At 41.5% G+C, this 21,617-nt stretch overlaps 1 protein-coding gene across 2 annotated transcripts in view; it reads right to left on the reverse strand.

Annotated features, from left to right (window-relative positions):
• The window catches only part of LOC135400257 (MAP kinase-activated protein kinase 2-like), a 30,665-nt gene that overhangs the window by 5,176 nt on the left and 3,872 nt on the right, over nucleotides 1–21,617 (reverse strand). For both annotated transcript variants that reach the window (XM_064632037.1, XM_064632038.1), the window contains exons 2-8: nucleotides 18,370–18,509; nucleotides 6,367–6,431; nucleotides 5,624–5,703; nucleotides 5,416–5,542; nucleotides 4,003–4,078; nucleotides 3,164–3,288; nucleotides 979–1,064 (exon numbers count right to left, since the gene is read on the reverse strand). In XM_064632037.1, the coding sequence (XP_064488107.1) occupies nucleotides 979–1,064; nucleotides 3,164–3,288; nucleotides 4,003–4,078; nucleotides 5,416–5,542; nucleotides 5,624–5,703; nucleotides 6,367–6,431; nucleotides 18,370–18,509 (699 nt within the window). The remainder of the gene's footprint in view (nucleotides 1–978; nucleotides 1,065–3,163; nucleotides 3,289–4,002; nucleotides 4,079–5,415; nucleotides 5,543–5,623; nucleotides 5,704–6,366; nucleotides 6,432–18,369; nucleotides 18,510–21,617) is intronic.

A 21,617-nucleotide genomic window follows, 5' to 3' on the forward strand; every position in this document is an offset into this window, starting at 1 on the left:
GTTGCAACGACATGTTTGTATCGAAAATCATCTAGGCTGATTTCATCACGTACGACAACACACAAACAAAGCGTTTCCCGCGTACGCAACGGCGCTTTGCGTCTCCTGCTTTGCTGCTGCCTTCGTCCCGTACTTGGCGGCAACCTGGAAAGCCAGGAGACAGCTACAGAACCGAAATGAAAAACTAGACACGCGGCAGCACTACGCCAGATACGTAGTCGCTGCTCGCAGGAACAGCCTCCAGCCTGCAAAAGAGGGGTAGGGTGCCAGCTCCCCCGCCGAAGCTGCGGCGTCGGCGGGGATAAAAAACCCCAATGTGCAGGCCCCAAGAAGAGAAGTGCGCAGAATACAGCCCGGCCGTGACAACACATGAAGGATTCCCAATAGATGGCGTATGAGTAGAGCCTGAAGTTTTCGGGGTAATATTTTTTTCTAAATTAGGGGGGTAAAGATCGGGTAAATAAACGTGTGCACTAAATTCGTGTGAATTCGGGTGAAAAAACTTCCAGTACGCTAAATTCGGGGTGAAATCGGGCTCAGTTACTCAACTAACTGTAGTGGTTTGGTACAAATGGTGATGTAACTGAATTTTTCTGCCAAACAAGTAAATTAATGCGTTCCTACAGACATCCCAGTGAGGGCAATTTGCCGGGTAAAAATCGGGTTTCACCCTACAGAGGCAACCTTCAATTCGGGGAAGAATCGGGTAAAACCTTAAAACTTCAGGCTCTACGTATGAGCCACCTCAGTGTTGTGGATCAAGGAAGTTCTGCACGTTATGCTTGGCGCAGCAATCTTTGAAATTCGATTGCTAAAAAGAAGCTCAATCCGCAACAGAGCAGTTATGTATCTGAAGCATCGACGTTACAGGCTTTCAGAAGAACACGCTCTTTGCTTACCGTTCACTCTAAAGAATCTCTCCCTTAAATGGTTTTAAGAAAACTCCTCTAAAAAAAGAAGTTGAGATGTTGGACTTACAGCAATCCACTTGTTAGCTAACACTTCTTCAATGTTGAGTCTCTGCGTTGGATCTGTCCTCAGGAGGCCACGGATTAGGTCCTTCGCTGTGAATTTTTAATTTATTTTTATTTTTTACTCAGCAATACTGCAGGTCTATCCCATGCCCGAGCAGGCACATTCAATGTACACTGTGATGTTATATCAATAGACTTCAAACAACCCTTAAACATATACTAGTCAGAACACTTTGAAAGAAAAATTAACTCTAAATAATAAGAAGGCAGCCCACAATCACCAACTCAAATAACCACTAGGTAAAGAACATGCCCATATGATTACAAAGTTTCTAGTTTCTTAACAAAGGTGTCGAAACATCTGAGAGACACAACAAGGGAGGTGAGTGTGATGTGAATTTCATTCCTCAATGGTTCGGCAAAAAAAATGAATTACTATCAGTGGATGCCTTATAAGGACGGCTTGTGAGTGATTGAGTCGCACTGAATGGCACACAGGTGGGTGATTTAGCTCATCACCTGGCAATACATAGAAATCAACAACAGTGTACCGTAATTTAACGCGTATTAGCCGCGGCTTATGCACAATTTTTTGTTCTCGCGGGCGCTCTGCGGCTTATCTGATGGCTATTTTTTCCTGGCATTTTTCCCATACGCCGGTTTTAACGAAAGGGCCGACAGTGTCTCTGGAATAGCACTGCCCTGACGATGCACGAACAATGCGTAACAGGGACGGGTCCACATTCCAGTAGATTGATCTTCCAGGTGCATTCCCCCAAGCAGCTTTAACGAAAGTGGTTACAGTGATTCAAGTCTACTGGAAGACCACTAATCCCATCAATCCATGAAAAACGCTCAACAAGGGCACAATCCGATATTGGTAGAACTCTAGAGCTGACCTCCTTTGTTGTACACTATGCCGACCCCAGAGTATGGACCACAGGGTTTATGGCCATCCCTACGGTCTCCTTTGTCGCACAAATCAGTCGTCTCGTATTGCCCGCGGCTTATGTGCCAGAAAATTTTCAAAACGTTCCTAAAAACGCGTCCTGCGGCTTACCTGCGGTGCGGCTTATACGCGTGAAATTACGGTAGTATTACAGTTAGGGCCATGTGAGTGAACTGGTTACTTCTATCATCCTGCTACAGCTGCTGCAAGCTTTTTTCAGAGCCCAAAAATTCAGCCTTCAGACGAATCACGGTAATGGTGCGCACGTATGTGCGGAACAGTGCTGCTTACTTGTGGTCGGCGAAGCAAGTAAGACCTACTGTTTCAAATGGATTAAGACCCCTCCTGTTGACAACGCAACGAACAAAATGGCATGCACAACAGTTGATATTCGCATTCGCAGGGTCCGTGATTGAGGTGGGCGATGTTGATTCGGTTGAAGAAACGAATGGATTCACGTAAACCGTTATTTTATACTTCGAGATGTTTTGATGCTTGCCTGTACTTCAATATTTTGGAATGAACGAGTCTCTTATAGGTAGTTCTGGCATCGTGTGACCACAAATGTGTGACAAGGTCTAGCGAGCCATGACGGGGGGTCACCCATTCAGACATATGTATGCGCTGCCATGCATCGAGCCCTTAGTAAGAGCAGCTCCCTTTAGTTCGAACTCCGCCTTATTTGAACCGACATTTGGTCCCCTTCGAGCTCCAATTAACGGGATTGCACTGTACTATTTTTTTTGCTCTAAATTAATTTTGCTAAGTCAGTCGTGCTCTTCTTTTTGTGGAGCATGTGCTGGTATTGTGGCAATGTTGACATGTGGCACGCTCCATTTGAGGGTGATCCACAGAACACAATAAACACCCTTTATTTGTTTAACCTGCTCAGAACAGCATGAATTATATCTGAAAATATTTCAATTTCTCCCTCCCAAGCGCATGTAACTGCTGAGCCTACAACTTGTAACTCTCACAACTTTTGATGTCACATGGAGGAAGGAGGACTTTTTTGTTCTAAGCTTCTTCCTGCGACCACAGGCACACACACAGACCCCATATGTTAGCTAGCTGGATGACACTTTCGAGATGACTGCTACATCGCAATTGGCCCTGTGTCCTCAGGGTATCCACATATGCATGTTAGAAGCGTCTGCATGTGAGAGTTTATGCGCAGAGTGTTGTCTTTTTGAAGGAACAGAACTTGAAGAAACCAAAGGTGAAGACTGTGACTACCTACCATCTTGTGAAACATTTTTCCACTCAGGGTTAGGGAAGTCATACTGGCCAGCACGAATGCGTTTCTTCATACCAGGTGAAATGGCCAGGCCATGATTACTATAAAATGGAGGGAACCCACACAGCCTAGAAAAGATCGAATCAAAACAGTTGCTTATTTCAGCATACATACACATTGATTTCAAACAAACACAACTGCCATATATGAAAACTTCAACTGAGTGAAGAACATAACTGCATGGTGAAAAGTGGCCACAAAAGGAGTATTTCGTACAATTAGTAAAACTGATATACAAGCTGGACTTCAAGTTCAAAGTATTTATAAAGCCAAATTTTGTTCAAATAACAAAACAAGTCCATCCTTTCCCCTCTCTTTGGTGAGAGCAAACATCACTCTACAGCAAACAGCATAAGTAGTAAAGACAGGAAAGTTATTTCTGACTTAAAAGCTGTATCACAAATTCTTCGCAACAAAACCCTCCAAAATCGAAACACCCAAATTTCGTACAACTATAGTAGCTGCGTATAGCACACTAACTCTTGCGCAAACAGTTGAAAGGTTGCCAGGAAGCTTTCTGCTTTCTCTCAGTTTCCTCTTATCTGTTATCCAATGGGTTGACTCCCGCATTTACGTCAATGTCTTTCCACATGGTATGATAACTAAGAAGATAGTGAAAATGGATACATTAAGCAACCGCATTAATGAAAGCAAGTTATTATGCCAGTTCATTGCTGGGTACATCACTTGGCATGTTTCACTTTTTGCGGATTAGACGCACCTGGCTGCCTATTTCTGTGTACACTGCTTCCAGTATGCGGCGCATAAAAGTATGTACTTACAAAATATACATGATGACACCTAGGGACCACATGTCGCAGGATTTGTCGTATCTTTCAGGACCCAGGACCTCTGGTGCTGCACGTATCAGACCAGACAATTATATACACATATATAACATATATGTAACATAACATATATACATAACATATGTATATATAACATAACATATATGTATAAATATATATAATACATAATTATATAAACATATTCTTAAAAAAATGTACAGTAAGAGAACAAACAAAGCCCTTGGACAGATACTGTCCAATTTTTGTCAAAAATTTCTTTATATTTTTGTTTATACCTTTTGCAGTCATGGGCAAGCTACTAGTATAAAGCGTAACTAAGTTACGGTTACTACTAAGTTAAATGTTGTGGCATGCTGAGTTCTCGCGATCTCAGGTCGTGGAACGGCAGCGAAAATCGAAAAGCTCCGCTCGTAGTGTTTGCCACATCTAGCGTACACCCCCAATCTCGCACCAAACAAATATAACGTGTTTGGTCTCTGGAGTGTTGCGTCCGGAAACCCATCTGTGAAACCGAAATTACTGTGTTCGGCATCAGCCAACAGTCTGCCTGGCTAAACTTTTTCTAACTATATTAATTAACTAATTATATTAACTGAACAAATTTTAGATAATTAAAATTTAATTAATTTATCGATTAAATTAAATTAATTAATTAATTAATTTAAAATTTAATTAAAATTGATTAGTGGATTAAAAATTGGTATTAACTAAAATTTTGAAGTCCAGCTCTGCCTCCGCAGCTGCAGAAGCTCCAGTGGCATGATGCTACTGCGTAAGCGGAGGAGTGAGAGGGCGGCATGCAGAGGAGGAAGGGAGCCGTCCAGACACTCCATAATCCTATGAGATGCCCGCACGGTCGCCTTTTAAAGGCGTGCTATCATTGGCCGGTTACAGTTTGACATTTTCACTGGCAAAGAATCACCCTTAGTGTCTCGAAGCGACGGTTTCTTGCATTTTTTTTTCGCAGCCATTACCACTGTGCCAGGGAACATACTGTATACACATAACATATTTTGTAATAGAATGTGCTAAATTTGACATGCACTTCCTGCTTGAACATTACGTTCACTCGGTGAACTCAGAAAACTCTATTTGTTACTACGGAAAAGTGATTGAAGTGGTCGTCAAGCGCTGCAAAGGTCTGCTGAATGTAAGTACTGTAGAGACCAAAATTTTTGGACAAGTAGATCTATTAATATATTTTTTTAATACGTTAGGTGGAACACCCTATACATATTAATGAAACGCTATAGAGATTAAATAAGATGAAGTTAATATTACATAAAATAATATATACATAAGTATATATTATACTAATAAACCTAAATATCAGGGTCTGTTATCAAGTATCCTAAATGGATGGTACAGGAAGGATACGGCACTTACCTACATAGTAAGGTGTATAACAGGGTGTCTGCAAGGAATTGAAGGACGTGGTTTCCTTGGCAAAGCCAAAGTCTGTCAACTTAAGTACCCCAGTAGAGTCCGCCTTCGAGTAGAGCAAGTTCTCTGGCTGAAGCGACAGGGTTGCGTTAGATATTGCACAAACGAAACATACGCAATATTCTTGTAAGACAGGAATGGGTTCACGTACCTTCAGGTCCCTGTGAGCAATGTCCATTCGATGCAGGTGAGCAACTGCCATGCAAATGTCTCGTACAATTTCAGCAGCCTCTGAAGGCAAGAGAAGAATCCCTCTAACTTTTGGTGTTTGTTCATTATCCTAGGTTTGCTAGAACATAGCACTTTTTCAACATGCACCATTATACACCATTCAAACCAGAGGGAAATCCTCCTCCCCCATGTTAAGTCCCCACAGACCCCCTCCCGAAATATTATTCTGCCTATGCCACTGCTCTTTGAGCTTTTTCTTGCAGGTACTGCAGGGTGTGTTATAAGATCACGGGGGGTGCTAGGAAAATTCCTGATCCAGGGCACTGGTGTTGTCTCTACACATCACCTCTACATTTTACTGTTATCAGTGAGAACCATACACTAGCCTGACCTCTAAATTAGAAAGGAAAAGTGCAATTATCTAGTACTTAAACTAAAATTAAATATGTAAAAATCATTAAAGAAAATGTTTGATGAATACGACTTGGGTTGCTGGGGTTCATATTGACCATAGCAGTAACTGAACCGCATAAACCGTCACTTTCATAAAGTCACTTTTCGCCCCAAATTACCTTGTTAAAAAAAAAAAAAAGAAAACATTGATAAGGAACCATGTCTAACAACAGAGGACTCTGGCATCAACCTCACCATCGTAACAACAACGAACAGCCTAAAATAGTGCTCAGAACTTAAATACATGCAAGTGGACACCAGTTATTTCACCTCTTTCCGTGAATGCACCTTCTGCCCGGTCTTGAATCCTTTGGAATAATTCTCCACCTTCCATACTGAAAACAACAAAAATTAGACTGAGCACATAAGCCACATTATTATGCATAGAAGCATTTCTGTGTTCTGCACCTGCAAGTGGATGCACACATGCTGACACATGACAAAAGCAGCTAAGTCATGCATTGCAAACTGGAAAGTAACCTTTTGGTGTTCAAGTGTGCTAACATTTGACCAGGCTTTTACAGTATTGTCAGACCAAACAAAATTTGCAATATCCATATAACAACTGAAGGAATAATTATGTTAAAAATGCATGAAGAAATACATTACAAGGGGATTATGCTTTTTCAGAAAACTTAAAGGTATTTGGAAAGGCTTTTTTTAACCAGAAAGAAAATGGAATCCCACTTGAAATGCGTATGAAACTTACTGTAAACTTACAATTTTGTTTTTCTTTATTTCTAGATGCATCAAACAGTTTTCCTGCTGGTATTTTGTTTGTGAATTTGAATATTTTTATTACATAAGGTTAATTTTTATGCTTCCCTACAAACATTAAGGATAATAATAACAATGATAATATACGGGGTATTTTTTTTATCCTTCACAAATTTTTTAATGAAAAATTATGAGAGCAGCACAGATGTTGCTTTTGAAGTTGAGTTATATGGCCAGGCAGACATCCTCCCGAAGGGAATATGTAACTACAAGATGACTAATTACCTAAAATTCCTTCATTAACACTTTCCTTACCACACCCATACCTTGTCGATCACCAGTGATCGACGGTTTAAGAGCCGCGCTACTCGGCCTCCAAAGCAGATATGGACAAGTGGTGGCATTTGGTAGATACTATAAACACTACAGAACAATGAAAGATGAAAGTCACTGGAAAGGTTAGCCAGCTGTAGGACTCGAACCCACACCTTCTGGATTACCGGTCCAGGGCTCTACCAATTGAGCTAAGCTAACACGCCTTCTCAGCGACTTCCAGGGTGCGTCATCTGAAGGGACAAAACCAGTCACTCTCTCTCACTCATCCTCCTTTCACTCTTACATTTTTGCACACTCATACACACATTCATACGACAGGGAATCGACGCAGCGGCAAATGTTGAACATGAGAGAATTGAAGTTCTGAGGCTGGAACAACATAGAAGGGACAAACATAGAAGGGACAAACACATACAAGGCCTCAAATTGCCTAAGAAATTAACGATGAAAGATGAAAGTCACTGAAAAGGTTAGCCAGCTGTAGGACTCGAACCCACATCTTCTGGATTACCGGTCCAGGGCTCTACCAATTGAGCTAAGCTAACACGCCAAGATGTGGGTTCGAGTCCTACAGCTGGCTAACCTATTCAGTGACTTTCATCTTTCATCGTTAATTTCTTAGGCAATTTGAGGCCTTGTATGTGTTTGTCCCTCCTATGTTGTTCCAGCCTCAGAACATCAGTTCTCTCATGTTCTACAGAACAAGTTTCATTTTCACTTATAGCTTTTCCTGGTGGTAGTGATTTACGAAGCTGGCTCTGCATCAAGGAGGCAGCGTGGAGATTTTATCTTGGTCGCCGGCTTGCATTCTCGCGGCGGACCCCTTTCGCAAATGCACAATGCACTCGTATTTGAAGCACATTTCAGTTTGAGTTTGTTTATTAGAATGCAAATACTGACTCTGAAGGTGTCAGACAAGATGTCAGATGTTGGTCCTAAATGTGTGGATATGTATAACGTGCACTATCGCTGTTCTTCCTGTCTCGAAACTAACCGGGAGGGATGGAACATGGGTGAAATAGCAAAATGTGGAAAGTTGAAGAAGAACAGGAAAGTTGAGCATGAAACTGATGCTTCCTGCAGAAGTTATGATGTTCATTTCTGTTTTACTCCTTCAATGAACTCTGCCACCCAGTTACATTGACAACATGGGTGTTGACATTATTTTCTGCAACTCATGAACTTCGTCAGAGTGTTGATATTTGCAGATATTATTTCTGACAAAATGTGCCTCATTTTGTATATTTTGTAACTTGTAGATTTATATTTTTGTTCAAGATACAGGCGTACCTTCATCAGGTTTCTGCTGTTTGCACAGATTTTTTTTTGTTCCAGAATTAATTTTGGAAGTACATGGGTAGCTTTGTTTCCGAAACTTACATCATTCAATAGGCTACTATACTATACTACACGATACCATACTATTCGATAAGATACTCATTTGGCTACATTTTCCTATATAGCAACATATTTTGAAGTGATAATGTCAGCCACAAAAGATATAGTTGTCAGAGCACACAAAAATGGCCATTTTTGCAGCGGTAAGAAAACGGTTAACTATTTGAGTAGGGAATTTCTGATAAAAGCGAGAAGGCAGAATGGGAGACAACCCTCATTGAAAACCATTTCATTTGTTTAAAAAATTCTGAAACGTGCATATGCGTTGAAATATCCATTGGCCAGATCCATTGGCTGGCCAGACCAACCACTCTGCTCTCCCACCAGCTAAAGTGATGGTGATCATTTAAGTGAAGTGCTCCTAAGGCACAATGTTACAGTTCTGGCTCATTTGCAAAGCAAAATTCAGCGACGGATATTACTAGAACACAGAGTGGCTTCCAATGAGGATTGTCTCCCATTCTGCATTTTCCCACAATTCCATAATTAGAGTTAATTAAAGAATTTTACGTAATTAGTCATCTTGTAGTTACACACTATCTTCGAGAGGATGTCCGCCCGACTGCATAACTCAACCAAATATGCTGCTCCCATACTTTTTAAATAAAAATTCTGTAAAGGATTATAGAAATGCCCTGTATATTAAAACAAAAATGTTGCCACATTAAAGGAGCACAGATAGACATGAGAACAAATATGTCGGTAGAACTACAAATTAGGATTACAAGCCCTAGGACGCACATTCGCACAAAAACGTGATTATAATCCTGGAGCGCACGAGAGCTTTCAGCTTTGCGGGTTAGAAAATCTGCTCCCCTCAGCTGCCAGTCTGCAACGTCATGTGCCTCCACAATACTCAAGTGAGCACGTTCTTTTTACTTTCTTCCTTTTTGCAGCGCTGCCCTTCCCATGTCTCCAGTGACAACACCACCTAAGATTACGACAGAAAGCCTTCGCATTCGTCGACGTGAGTCAGCCAATTAAGAGTCAGCCAATCAGGATTGTGTTTTCAACGGCCGTAGCCAATCACGAGCATGCTTTCAGCAGTCGTGGCCATGGAGAGGAACCACCGTCGTCTGCAAGTCGTGATTGAACGTCCCCGCGTACTCAATTGGAAAACTTGGAAATAAAGCACAAAATGGTTTCAATCTTTCTCAAAACTGATTTTCTGGAAAGCACCTTGCACTTTTTTTGTCTAAATATTTAGGTCTGCAGGTTCCAGGTGAGCAAAAATCATTCGCGGGTTCTTGAATTTGCAGAACGGTGAATCGCAGTAGCAGACAAATTCTGACTCTTAATTGAAGGAGGGAGAGGAGGCAATGCGCAGGCTTTCTCTATCTAGGTGGTGCTGTCATTGGTCACTCTCACTAGCAGACGATTCTCTGTGGCCAATGAAAGAACTCTCTGCCTCCTGACGTAACAAGACACGAGGGGCCGCTGGGCGAGGGTGTCGCCGCTGCACGCTCTCTTGTAAAGCAATTTTCTCTGTAAATTCAGACTTCACAAATGAAATATTTCATGTGACGGTTCCTGAAGGTAGTATGCCCATATGAATGAATGAATGAATGAATGAGTTTAATGTGCCCAAGAATGGCCGATTAAACTGATTCATTAATTCATATGAGCATACTACCTTCAGTACGACGCAATACGTTTCATTTATTTATTTTATTTTATTTTCGTACCCTCAGGGCATAAGCTTTACAGAGGGGAGTGGGACAAGAAACTAAAGGAGAAACGACAGGCACATACAAGGCAATTTCAATCATAACATAACATAAAAATGCAAAAAAAAATTACGCAGTAAAAAGATATATGATCCAAGTGCTTTGTAATAAAGTACCCATATTCCTCGGGACCCTGAGGCAGGATATCTAAGGCAAAGAGAGGACATTTTCGGCAAACAAATCACTCTTTTTGTTTGGCCTATGCAGTGCGCCATCTTTTCTTTCATGTTTTCGTTTTACACACCACATCATGCCATTTCCACCCATTTCACTAAATGAAATAGGCACTAATGTCAACTAAGTTATATTTAAGGTGTGTTCCAAGATCCTGCCTCCTATCTTTGAGGAAGTGCCCCTTTATCAGGAGTGAGTGCAGGACTGTTCGTAATCTTGCCTGTCTGCATGCCTCTATGTGCTCCCTTTATAGCTCCTTGAAGGTTGGCCAATGCGACATAAACATTCAGACACAGCCAGAAACATGCACAAAGCGATTTTACTGTTGCATCATGTAGCAGTAACTAATTTTCATGTGCTTTGTGTTCCGAGGCATGTCATTGCAACAACGGCATTTTAAAAATTGTAATCTCTGGGGGAGAATATTCCAGAAGTATGCACAATAAATGCAATCCTGCTGCTTCACTTTTTATTACTGAGGGTACAGTCTTAAAATAACACAGATTCAGTAGAAAAGTATACTAATAATGGATAGTAGGAAAATGGCTAATAAGCAGACCTGTAAAAATTATTTTTCCAAAGTAATTGAATTACGATTACAATTACATGTTCACAAAGGTAATTAAATTATAGTTACTCATTTTCTATTGTAATTCAATTACGATTACAATTACTGAAAAAGTAATTGCATTACACTGAGTTACATTTACAAAGTTGACTGCAACATGCAAACGACGTGCAAACCACAAAATTTCATGTACACTTTTGTTGCACATGTTCTGAAAGATGGTGGTAGTTGTGCTTGTGGTAGAAAAACAAGTTAGAGAAGTCTAACACAAGGACAAGTCTCTTGCCACGTTAAAGAAACGCCGAAAATCACAGTCAAAAGGCTTTCTTTGTTCAGGTATGTGAACAAAGTGCAGATCATGAGTGCAGCTTGTAACGTCCATTGGCTTTCAAGAGTAAGGTATTCTCAAAGTTATTTTCTGTAAGGCTGCCACGTCTCCTTGTCATAACCAGACCACCAACAGAAAACAGACGCTCCACTGGTGCACTGCTGGGCAGCCCAACATTGTACTTCATGAACACCTCGAGAACACAAGGAAGATCTTTCAAGCACTCTAACGGCTGAAGTGCGGGTCGATACCCACAATTCGTACTCCTTTTCCCAAGGCACAAGAGCTTTTCTCCTTCCATATTCGAATGTAAAAAATCTGTACCGAAATGAAAAATGTACCGATCCGAATCGAGTCTTTGGGTAATCACTGTGAAAAAAAGTAAAGAAACGGCGTGGAACTGACCCAAACCTTAAACATTGGGTCTTCCCGAACAGCGTTCAAAGTAATTCCGAAAGTAATTCAAAATGCGTCACGTGTTACTTGTAAAAGTAATTAAATTACAGTTACAATTACATAAAACATAATGTAATTCCAGAAGTAATTAATTACTAAGAAAGTAATTAATTACAGTAATTCAATTACTTGTAATTAATTACTTTACAGGTCTACTAATAAGTTTAATATATTTTTTTTTGTATGTGTATATAATTCATACACACGAGTTGCAGGTAGTCAACCCCAGGGTTTGTTCAGGCAGCCAGAGATTGGTCCAATTCAGAAAGAAGGAATATTTTTTTCACCTGTTAGCTTTGAACGAGAAAAATGGATCAGGGCCTGACAAAATTACAAATGCGTTTCTGAAAAGATATGCAGGATGGGTTCCCTACTATCGGTGATGGCCAGTAGTTAACTACATGTAGTTAAACTACTAGTTCGACTACCTGATTGTAGTTAAAAAGTAGTTATCATCTACTTGCAGAAATGTAGTGTGTAACTACTAGTTGAACTACTATTTCGAGTAGTTAACTACAGTAGTTAGGTTAGTGCAGGCGCCAACTACCTCCGATTTTGCCGCAAGCTTTACTGCACGATTGTGCTTCCAACTTTTACCTTGAGCTACTTGTTTGATGACAACGGAGGTGCAGAGCAATTGTGCCGTGCTTGTGTACTAAATCTTCACTTTTATCACTGCTTGTGATTCATACTTAGGTGTCCAAGAACACTATAGAATGGGATTGGTGTTGATGGACAACGTTAAGTAGTTAGAGATGTAGTTAAAATACATTGCAGTAGTTAAAGAAGTAGTTTTAACTACCTCCCCTCAAAAGTAGTGGAACTTCTAGTTGAACTACTCCATCGTGAAGTAGTTAGTAGTTATAGTTAAACTACTGTAGAAGTAGTTAGTGGCCATCACTGCCTACTATATAGTAGGGACTCTTTGAAGCTTTTATGCGGAATGCTGTAACCACCACAATGTAGTACCCATACGGGATTAACATTTTCAGTACAAAGCAGTAAAGTAAGTGACTGGGACTCCAGTGTAGTTTTATATGGCGAGATTTCTACTTTTCATGATTCACAGCCTTATGTCTCGAGTTTTATACTAAGAGCTTTTGCGCATACAATTTAAGGAAAATCTCGATAGCGTATCTTTTTTAAGCTCACGGTTGGTCTCCTGGATGTGTTCGGGAGACGGTAATGCTTTTGAAAACAACTAGCTATGGCTACGTTTCCACTATTCCTTGCAATCTACATTTGTAATTAATGGTTTCTTGACTCTTCCCTCTCTTTCTCTTTCCCTTGCATCTCCTGCAATGAGAAAAAAAACTTACACGCTTGACGTAACAATGAAACAAAATGTAATATGACGTTTCGATGCCTGTTCGGGCATCATCATCAGAATGAAACAAGGAACAGTACCGATAAAAGAGATAGGGCGCAGACTAACTGGTGCATGATGATGAAGGAACGAATAACCGAGAGACACGGGACACGAAGACAAGCACAAAAGTACAGTAGACACAGTAATGATTTAATAACACACAAACCTCCTAAATACCTAACAACTGACTGACCAAAGACTGACCAAAGACTGAGAACTCTTGTGCTTGTCTTCGTGTCCCGTGTCTCTCGGTTATTCGTTCCTTCATCAAAAAACAGCACGCCATCCGAGTTCTACTTATAATATATATATATATATATCGAAACGTCATATTACATTTTGTTTCATTGTTACGTCAAGCCAGTGTGTGTAAGTTTTTTCTCATGATGTACCCCTGGCTTTTGGTCTATCTTCAATCTCCCGCAATGGCGCTCATAAAGATAGTGCACAACAATTAAGTATGAAATGCCGGTGTATAAACAATGGCTTTTGTCTGCAAGAGGAAGCTGTACGAAGTTGCGAGAATGCAGACGACACGGTCGTGCAACGATCTGGACTGACATTATGAACACCACAGGTACAAGTTCCTCATCCGATTTTCATGATTTTTTACGAATTTACGACAAAGTACATGCGTGCTGTATGCCACCTGTGCAAAGAAAAGAAAAGCCTGTCGCATTGCCCATAATGTGAAAAGCCTGAGCCTGTGCACAACTAGAGGGACAGACTCAGACTTTTTGCATAATGGGGTTTGCCCACCAGCTGGCCTGCATCCATGCTGTACACTCTTGTTACAATTGTATTGTTGTTACAATTGTATTGCTTCACAGGCATGTGAGAGAGAGAGAGAGAGGCGAGGTTAAATGGTGCACAGGCAACTCTGACCATGATTTGCCAAACAATGATACACAATGAGATCAGGAATAATAAAACAAACTACTAAGAAAGATTGTGTACCGTAATTTCACGCGTATAAGCCGCACCGCAGATAAGCCGCAGGACGCATTTTTTGGGACGTTTTTAAAATTTTCTGGCAGATAAGCCGCACCCGCAGATAAGCCGCGGGCAATACGAGACGACTGATTTGTGCGACAAAAGAGACCATAGAGAAGGCCATAAACCCTGTGGTCCATACTCTGGGATCGGCACAGTGTACAACAGAGGAGGTCAGTTCTGGAGTTCTACCAAGATCGCATTGTGCCCTTGTGGGGGGTTTTTCGTGGACTGATGGGTCAATGATCTTCCAGAAGACGTGAATCACTGTCACCACTTTCCTTAAAGCTGCTTGGGGGAATGCACCAGGAAGATCAATCTACTCGAATGTGGACCCGTCCCTGTTACGCACTGTTCGTGCATCTGCAGGGCAGTGCTGTTCCAGAGGCACTGTCGGCCCTTTCGTTAAAATCGGCGTATGGGGAAAATACCAGGAAAAAATAGTCATCAGATAAGCCGCACCGGTGGATAAGCCGCAGGGCGCCCGTGAGAAAAAAAAATCGCGCATAAGCCGCGGCTAATACGCGTGAAAATACGGTATATGCTAAACTAAACCAGCAAGCGCTGCTCCAAAATTACGCACACGTTGCGCGCAAGTTAAAATGCCATCAAGAGAGACATGGAGAGGAGGTTTACATTGGTTTAAGACCACCAATGTCGTTTGAGAAATTGTAAGCATTAAAAACGGTACAAGGGCATTATCACCCAGAAGACAGCTGGGTGGAATGGTAAAAATGGCGGTGGAATGGTTTGGTAAACGTCCGAGAAGTGTGGTTGGCATTGACGTATCATGGACAACGTACTAGGAAATGTGTCAAGCATGTGTTCTGCGAAGGTTGTAGAACAAAATCTGGACTAAACGGTTATTTTTTCCCGGACTGATATATTTTTTTCCACAATCCTGAAACTGAATACGAACCAGACGCAAAGGAGCACAAACTGCGTACAGATGACAAGGAGCCAACCCTCAACTGTTTATCCTTGACATTCTAAATCAAGGATAAACAAAAAGTATGCAACAGAATTGGTAAAACTAATTTAAAAGCCCAAATAGTACTCATGCATTCAACTGTTGCATACGCTGCATGCGTAAGTCTTGCTCATGCACATTCTCAAGGGATCCATTTTGCGCTACTGACATGACTTATCGGTCTCCTTTTCCTGACGAGGCGTGATTGGCCTCGAATAATTCTGTCGTCATTCTGTTTTTGACTTTGGCCGTCGTGTGGCTCAAAATAGGTGAGCACCTTTTACAACGCGAGTCCACATGTTCGCAATACTTCCCTATCACCCAGCATGCCTTCTCTGTTATATACATTCTTCCATGACATTTGTTATTCACCTCACTATGCCGTCAACATGCAAACTTACGCAGAAACAAATGTCAGAGCGTTTTGTTCATTTAATACAGAATGAACTGTAGCAACAGCAAGTATGTGTGTTGCCCACGCTCTCTGTGACAGTGGATTTGCTCCCTATGACACTTCATTCTCCACTCCCATTTGTTGAAAAACCGATTTGCTCTTCCGAGCACTGCTAGTACCAGGGTGACTTGGTTTGGAAGTCAAATACTGTGTAAGCAGTAATTTTCACGGGGAAATAATTGTTGCACATCTCGCGAATGTAGTTTTCCTGTGAGATTGAAGTCCAGCAAGAGAAGTGACACCCGTAAGAAACCCCTTGTCGCAGGATGAACATACCACGAAACATTCCTCAAACACGCCTAGGGTTGCCACCAGGCCGGTATTATACCGGCACGGCTGGTTATTTGCTCGCTCTGCCGGTTGCCGGTAGGAAGGCGATACCGGCAGCATTTTGCCGGTATTTGTGGCTCAGGACCTTTCATAAGGGCTTTTACGGGGTTTTCCCTTCAACATTCCACTACAGCTTGAGTAAATCTTGGGCACAGACCCAACTCTGCAGTCACCAGTTGTTTCCTTAGTTATTCATTATTATTATTATTATTATCATTGTTATTCATTAAGTCTTGTATTCTGAAGATCAGTGGTTGTGTCGACACAGCTAGAACTTAGGCCGTATACAACCATCATGTGAGATATCCGCCTGCAAAGAAGGGTTTGTTTGCGTCGATGCGTGTTTCAAAGTAAGTGGCAGTCCAATCCGGTTGCTCCATACGATCCAGTGTGGCGTTCATGCCTGTTTATTGCAATTTCTAACATCAGTGATCCAGCCACACACAGGAACATATGTTTCCTCGTATTATTTTGAGCTCTCTCTCTCTCTCTCTCTCTCTCGTTTTCTGTGTGTGCTCTTCCATCCCTCACCCACTTGTCTTTCCCGCGAGTCTTTCCTCCTTTCCTTCTATTCCACCTCCTCTCCCTCAGCCGGTATTCTTGGCTACGAAAGGTGGAAACCCTAAACACGCCTCCATCCGAATTCGTAAATTATTAAAACTGCAAAATTCACCACTTGTACAGTACCTCATTCCACAGCTGAGGTTCACCTAGCTGTGTTTGTGATACTCAGTAGGTATAACATGTGTTTCCTTATTAACGGGGCTCCTCCCCACTCCTGATCGTAGTCATTTTGGCTCACTTGCATAGCAAAAGTTGGCAATGAACGTTCCAGTATTTTTCAGCTCATTTCAAGGTTTTTTTTTAGAATGACTCTAAATGAGAATGGTCTCAAAGTCTGTTATTGCACTTTTGCCCAAAATCCCCCAATTTAAGAGATAATTAATCGATTTTAATTAACTAACTAATTTTAGTCATCGTTTGGCGACACACTCTTTTTGGGAGTAAGTCCATCTGGCACAACTCAACTGCAACAGCAACGTCTATGCTGCTCCCATAGGTTTTTAATAATAATAATAATAATATTTAAAAAAAAACATATTTCAGTGCAAAATTTCGTCAAGACCTTTGAGTGTGAGAAACACCCATAGAATGTATTCTGCATGCTAGACTGGACTTAAAAGGGAGTGTCACAAACGTTTCTCTCTGCTGGTTTCACTGAATTTCAATTAACATTTCATACTTTGCTTGATTTTTGTTTGATGGCCCGATATCACCATGCTGACCCTGTAGTATATATAGCTCTCTATTTGCATATGTACATTTAGCCTGCGCAAATCCTTGTAGATGCAAAGTATATTACCTTCAATTACTCTTACTCTTAATTACCTTCAACTACTTCAATTTCAAATCATTTACCTCCATTTACATTTTCCCTCTTATATCCCCTTCAGATGTCCATTTATACCTCTGCCTCGGTGGGGCTCCACCATGTCATACGCAGACACATACATACAGCCTTTTCCATTTTGACACTCCTAATGCTTACGCATTTAAAAAGGCAGGAAGCATTGATCCTGATTGGAGTGACCATAATGACATCACCGGTGACGTATTTTGTTGTGCTCCTTCTCATTTCACCCTACATAATGATCAGAGTGGGAACATGTGTGCCAACTTTCAAGTGCATCTTGTTACAAGAAAAATATCGCGCACACAGAAATTTCTTGTATTAGTCGTCAAGTCGAGTCACATCCTTTTGTAATGCACGAGAAGCAGAAAATCTTTGAGATGGCTTTCTGTGCTCATTTAAAACAATTTGGAATCATGATTTATCCTACTCTGGAGCTGAACCTGAACTGAACAAGAATTTTCGGTTCGACAGCGTGGTCCTGCGGCAAGGACACAACACCCTCTAGTACCTGACACGAGATTATGTTTATACAAACCAGGGTCTATTTGCATAAAAGTTCAGCTCGAGTCTCAGACTCAATCTCAACAGCTTCGACAGCGCTTCTCGCACGAGCAGTGAGCGCGTGCTCAAAGCACTGCAAGGCGGTTGAGATTGAGTCTGAGACTTGTACTCAACTGTTATGCATATGGGCCCACCTTTATCTGTGACAATCCAACACTAATTATGAGCACATATCTCTGAGATTGCACTGGGTCACTAGCCATATTGAGAAAAGAAAAGCATATAACGGTGACCGAAATCAAACACCATACTTTGTGCAACGAAGAAAAACAAGCACGGAAGGTGTCAAGCTCTTGTATCGACATTGCAGAATCTGTCGAGCTATGGAGGGGAAGAAGTAACCGAACAGAATAAGTTAAGGGCTAAGGGGAAGATGAAGGGTTAACATGCTTATGTGAAAAGGAACTGCACAGAACCCTCCAAAATATACTGCTCTAAAAAAATCTGTACTGTATCTTGGGTAACCAACCCAACTCACCATTCCATGACAACAAGAAGGCACCTATTGCTTGCGTAGACATTTTCAAAAACATCCACAATGCTCACAATATGTTTGCAGTTACTGGCCCTCCAGTGAAGGTTCACCTCTCTCCGGGCTTTCACGCTGTCTCGCAGCACCTGCAACAGTGAGCGGACACTTAAACAATTGGCACGTGCATTAATAAAACACAATTGAGCAAACATATCAAAGGAAGTAGTTTGGGATTACAGCGTAGAACATTCACTTGGATCAGACTACTCACTATGCCTTGCCAGCACATCCTACAATACTTTCAGTTGCAGACGTCTGATCCAACCGAATGTTCATGTCACAGAATTCAACAAGGTTAATTTCTATAACTCGAGAATTGGAGACAAAAAAATGACAGCACATCCTCTATTTATCTATCTATCTATCCTCTCGTTAAGGTTAATTTGGGAGCAGATGTGCTCAGTTAATTATTTAGAGCTTATTCAGCAAATTGTGCCAGGAAAATTTTTTTATCTCAAACTAAGAGATCTAATTATTAGTAGCAAATTAGTTGCTGTATTGATGCACTCCTATACCTATTTCTTGGAAGAAGATAAGTATGGGAGATAAAAATGGAGCATGAGATTTTATCACAAAGGAAGTCAATAAGGTATCCTATAATACCACAATGATCAATGATGCGACAATGACAGACACTGTTGGGCTGCAGGGCATTGTAAAACACTAGGGTTGGGTGTTTCGATCTTGACATACTTCTAAAATGCGCAATCAGAAATTTCTTTCAAGTTAGTAATGCCACACAAATCAGATAAAAACTTCAGGAAATATATAACGCTATCCGTCCTACTTAGACTGCCTTGAAGTGCTACCTTGACTTGAAGAAGTACTACCTTGGAAAGGAAATGCAAAAATTAATGACCCCAAACCCCTTAAATGCTATCTTGCGAACATTCAATTTGTCTGTGACATTTAAAGGAGCAACAAAATGGCACTTAGCATTGCTCCAACCCAACTTAGTCTACCAGGTGCTATCACGCAAAACGCTTTCACTATTAAAGGTGTTGCGGCACTTTCTCTGACGTGTTGAAGCATAATATATATGCATCGTACTCATTATGAGAACACCGTGGAAAAAAGAATTTTTCCTCTCGCTAGATTGGTTCCAAAAATAGGCGCAGCTACAAAATGACGACCCCCGCTGTGACCTCACGGACACCTCTCCCCCATTTGGCTTGGGAGACGCACGTCTTCCCTCGCTGCTGCTGTGTGACGTCACCGATGTCGCTTCTTCGGGGCCGTTTTTCTCCGTACCTGCTCAAGTCATGGACCTGAAAACTTGAATATGGGATGATGTCGGGTGACAGACTAGTTTTTCGTATTTATCTGGGAAAGCTGGAAACCAACTGTCACAACACCTTTAACGGTGTCGCGCCACTGCATAATTCAACTTACAAAGATCGCCCCGAAAAATGACCTTGGAGGCCCTGCCCAATCAACTGATGCGATGTAAAGAGGTCAGCATTGCGTAGCGAGCGGCACCACCGTCAGCTCCCTTCCGCCGTTTAAAATTGCCCTGATATAAACATGCCACGTCTCTTCTTGCAGCACACTCAATACGTCAGCAAAACAAAAACTTCTGGAGGGGATTTCCACTGCCGCCTCAAGACGAGAGCAATTAGAAACCAACCTACAGCGACGCAAGGACACGTTTTCTGCATAGCGCGCACATTTGTAAACAGTGCGTGTAACAAACCGTCAAACACTGCAACGGTGTGAGTAATGCGAGACGTCGCAGGATGAAATACATGAGAGATAGGGCTCTCACAGTACTAAATGTTGATGCCGACTAACCAAACTTGGCACTCTGCACGAGAAAACCAATGTGCCCACATAATGTAGTTCCTTCTTTAGTTTCAATGACAAATATTTGTCATAAAGAGTGAGCTGTAATTTATGACGTGATTCAGCACCAGTAAGGTGAAATCCCAGCTGACGTCATCAAAGATAACGTGAACGGTCATAGTGTTGATGGCTGTCGGGGTATTCTGGCCATGTTCTTCAGATTACAGAGTGTGCCCCACAACTACAAATTCATTGTGCATGATATAGATTATGCTATTATTCTCGACTGTAATATACTGATATATGTTCCCTCTTTATTTCTATTTGTTTCTTTGTAATAACAGCTTTGTGGCACTTCTGCTTGTTAACCAGTATTGTATTACTTCCTACTATGGTATCATGTTACGTGACATAGTGATCGACTGTGATAGCTTTCTTCTGTCGCAGTTGTCTGAAAAATGGATTGACAAGCCCTCTACATAACACTATCTTATCCAAGGAAAAACACAAAGCTTTAACTGAAAGCATTGTTTATGTGGATAAACCTCCACAGCCTCAGTCAGAGGTGTAGCAAATGTGACAGTTTATTTTAACACACTGTATTGATCATATGTCGATGCAATGCATACCCCTACATGAAATTTTGATAATATATTCACACCACTTTTCTTGCTATATGTTTTCCATATTGCCAACAATGTAGGTGAGAAAGAAATACGAAAGAATGTGAAACAAATCGTTCCATCTTTGGTTCCAAACTGGGTTCCATCTTTGCTCCCACCCATTAGTACTTTCAGGTCAGCAAAAAGACATCATGCACGTGGCAGGCAATTATAAAAGGTTGTAATACCACTTTGGAGACTGTTCGATAATGCCTCACCTCCATGAATGTACAAAGTATTGGTTACTAAACAGCTGACATCACAATTCGGCAAAACTCAATCATTAATGTCATTACTTCAGATAGGAGGAAGGAGTTGCCTCAGGACAGAAGCCGCCGATATTTCGAACAGAGACTGTTCTTCTTCTGGGCACCGTCCTCATCATTGGCATGGTATTTAAAGGGTTAGGTGTGATGTGTTTAAAGGTTCATGCGAATTGTGGGTCAACAGCCCGGAGGTAAGAAAGGTTCCGTACGGGGTTTTACGGCAGGAGTGAATGGCTGCTTTGTTAGAGTGTGGAGGGGATTATGTGAACGTAGTGATCTAGGCTACAGACCGGTTACAGAAAAATGGAAGGTTCACGAACACGTGGACGAAACGGGACAACAGGGAAGAATTGGCAAGCATAGCGAAAGATAAGGAGCAGCCATTCACTCCGGCCGTAAAAGCCCGTACGGACCCTTTCTTCCCTCCGGGCTGTTGACCCACAATTCGCATGAACCTTTAAACACGTCACACCTAACCCTTTAA

The sequence above is a fragment of the Ornithodoros turicata genome, chromosome 7, assembly GCF_037126465.1.
Source record: "Ornithodoros turicata isolate Travis chromosome 7, ASM3712646v1, whole genome shotgun sequence".
NCBI classification, from domain to species: Eukaryota; Metazoa; Arthropoda; class Arachnida; order Ixodida; family Argasidae; genus Ornithodoros; species Ornithodoros turicata.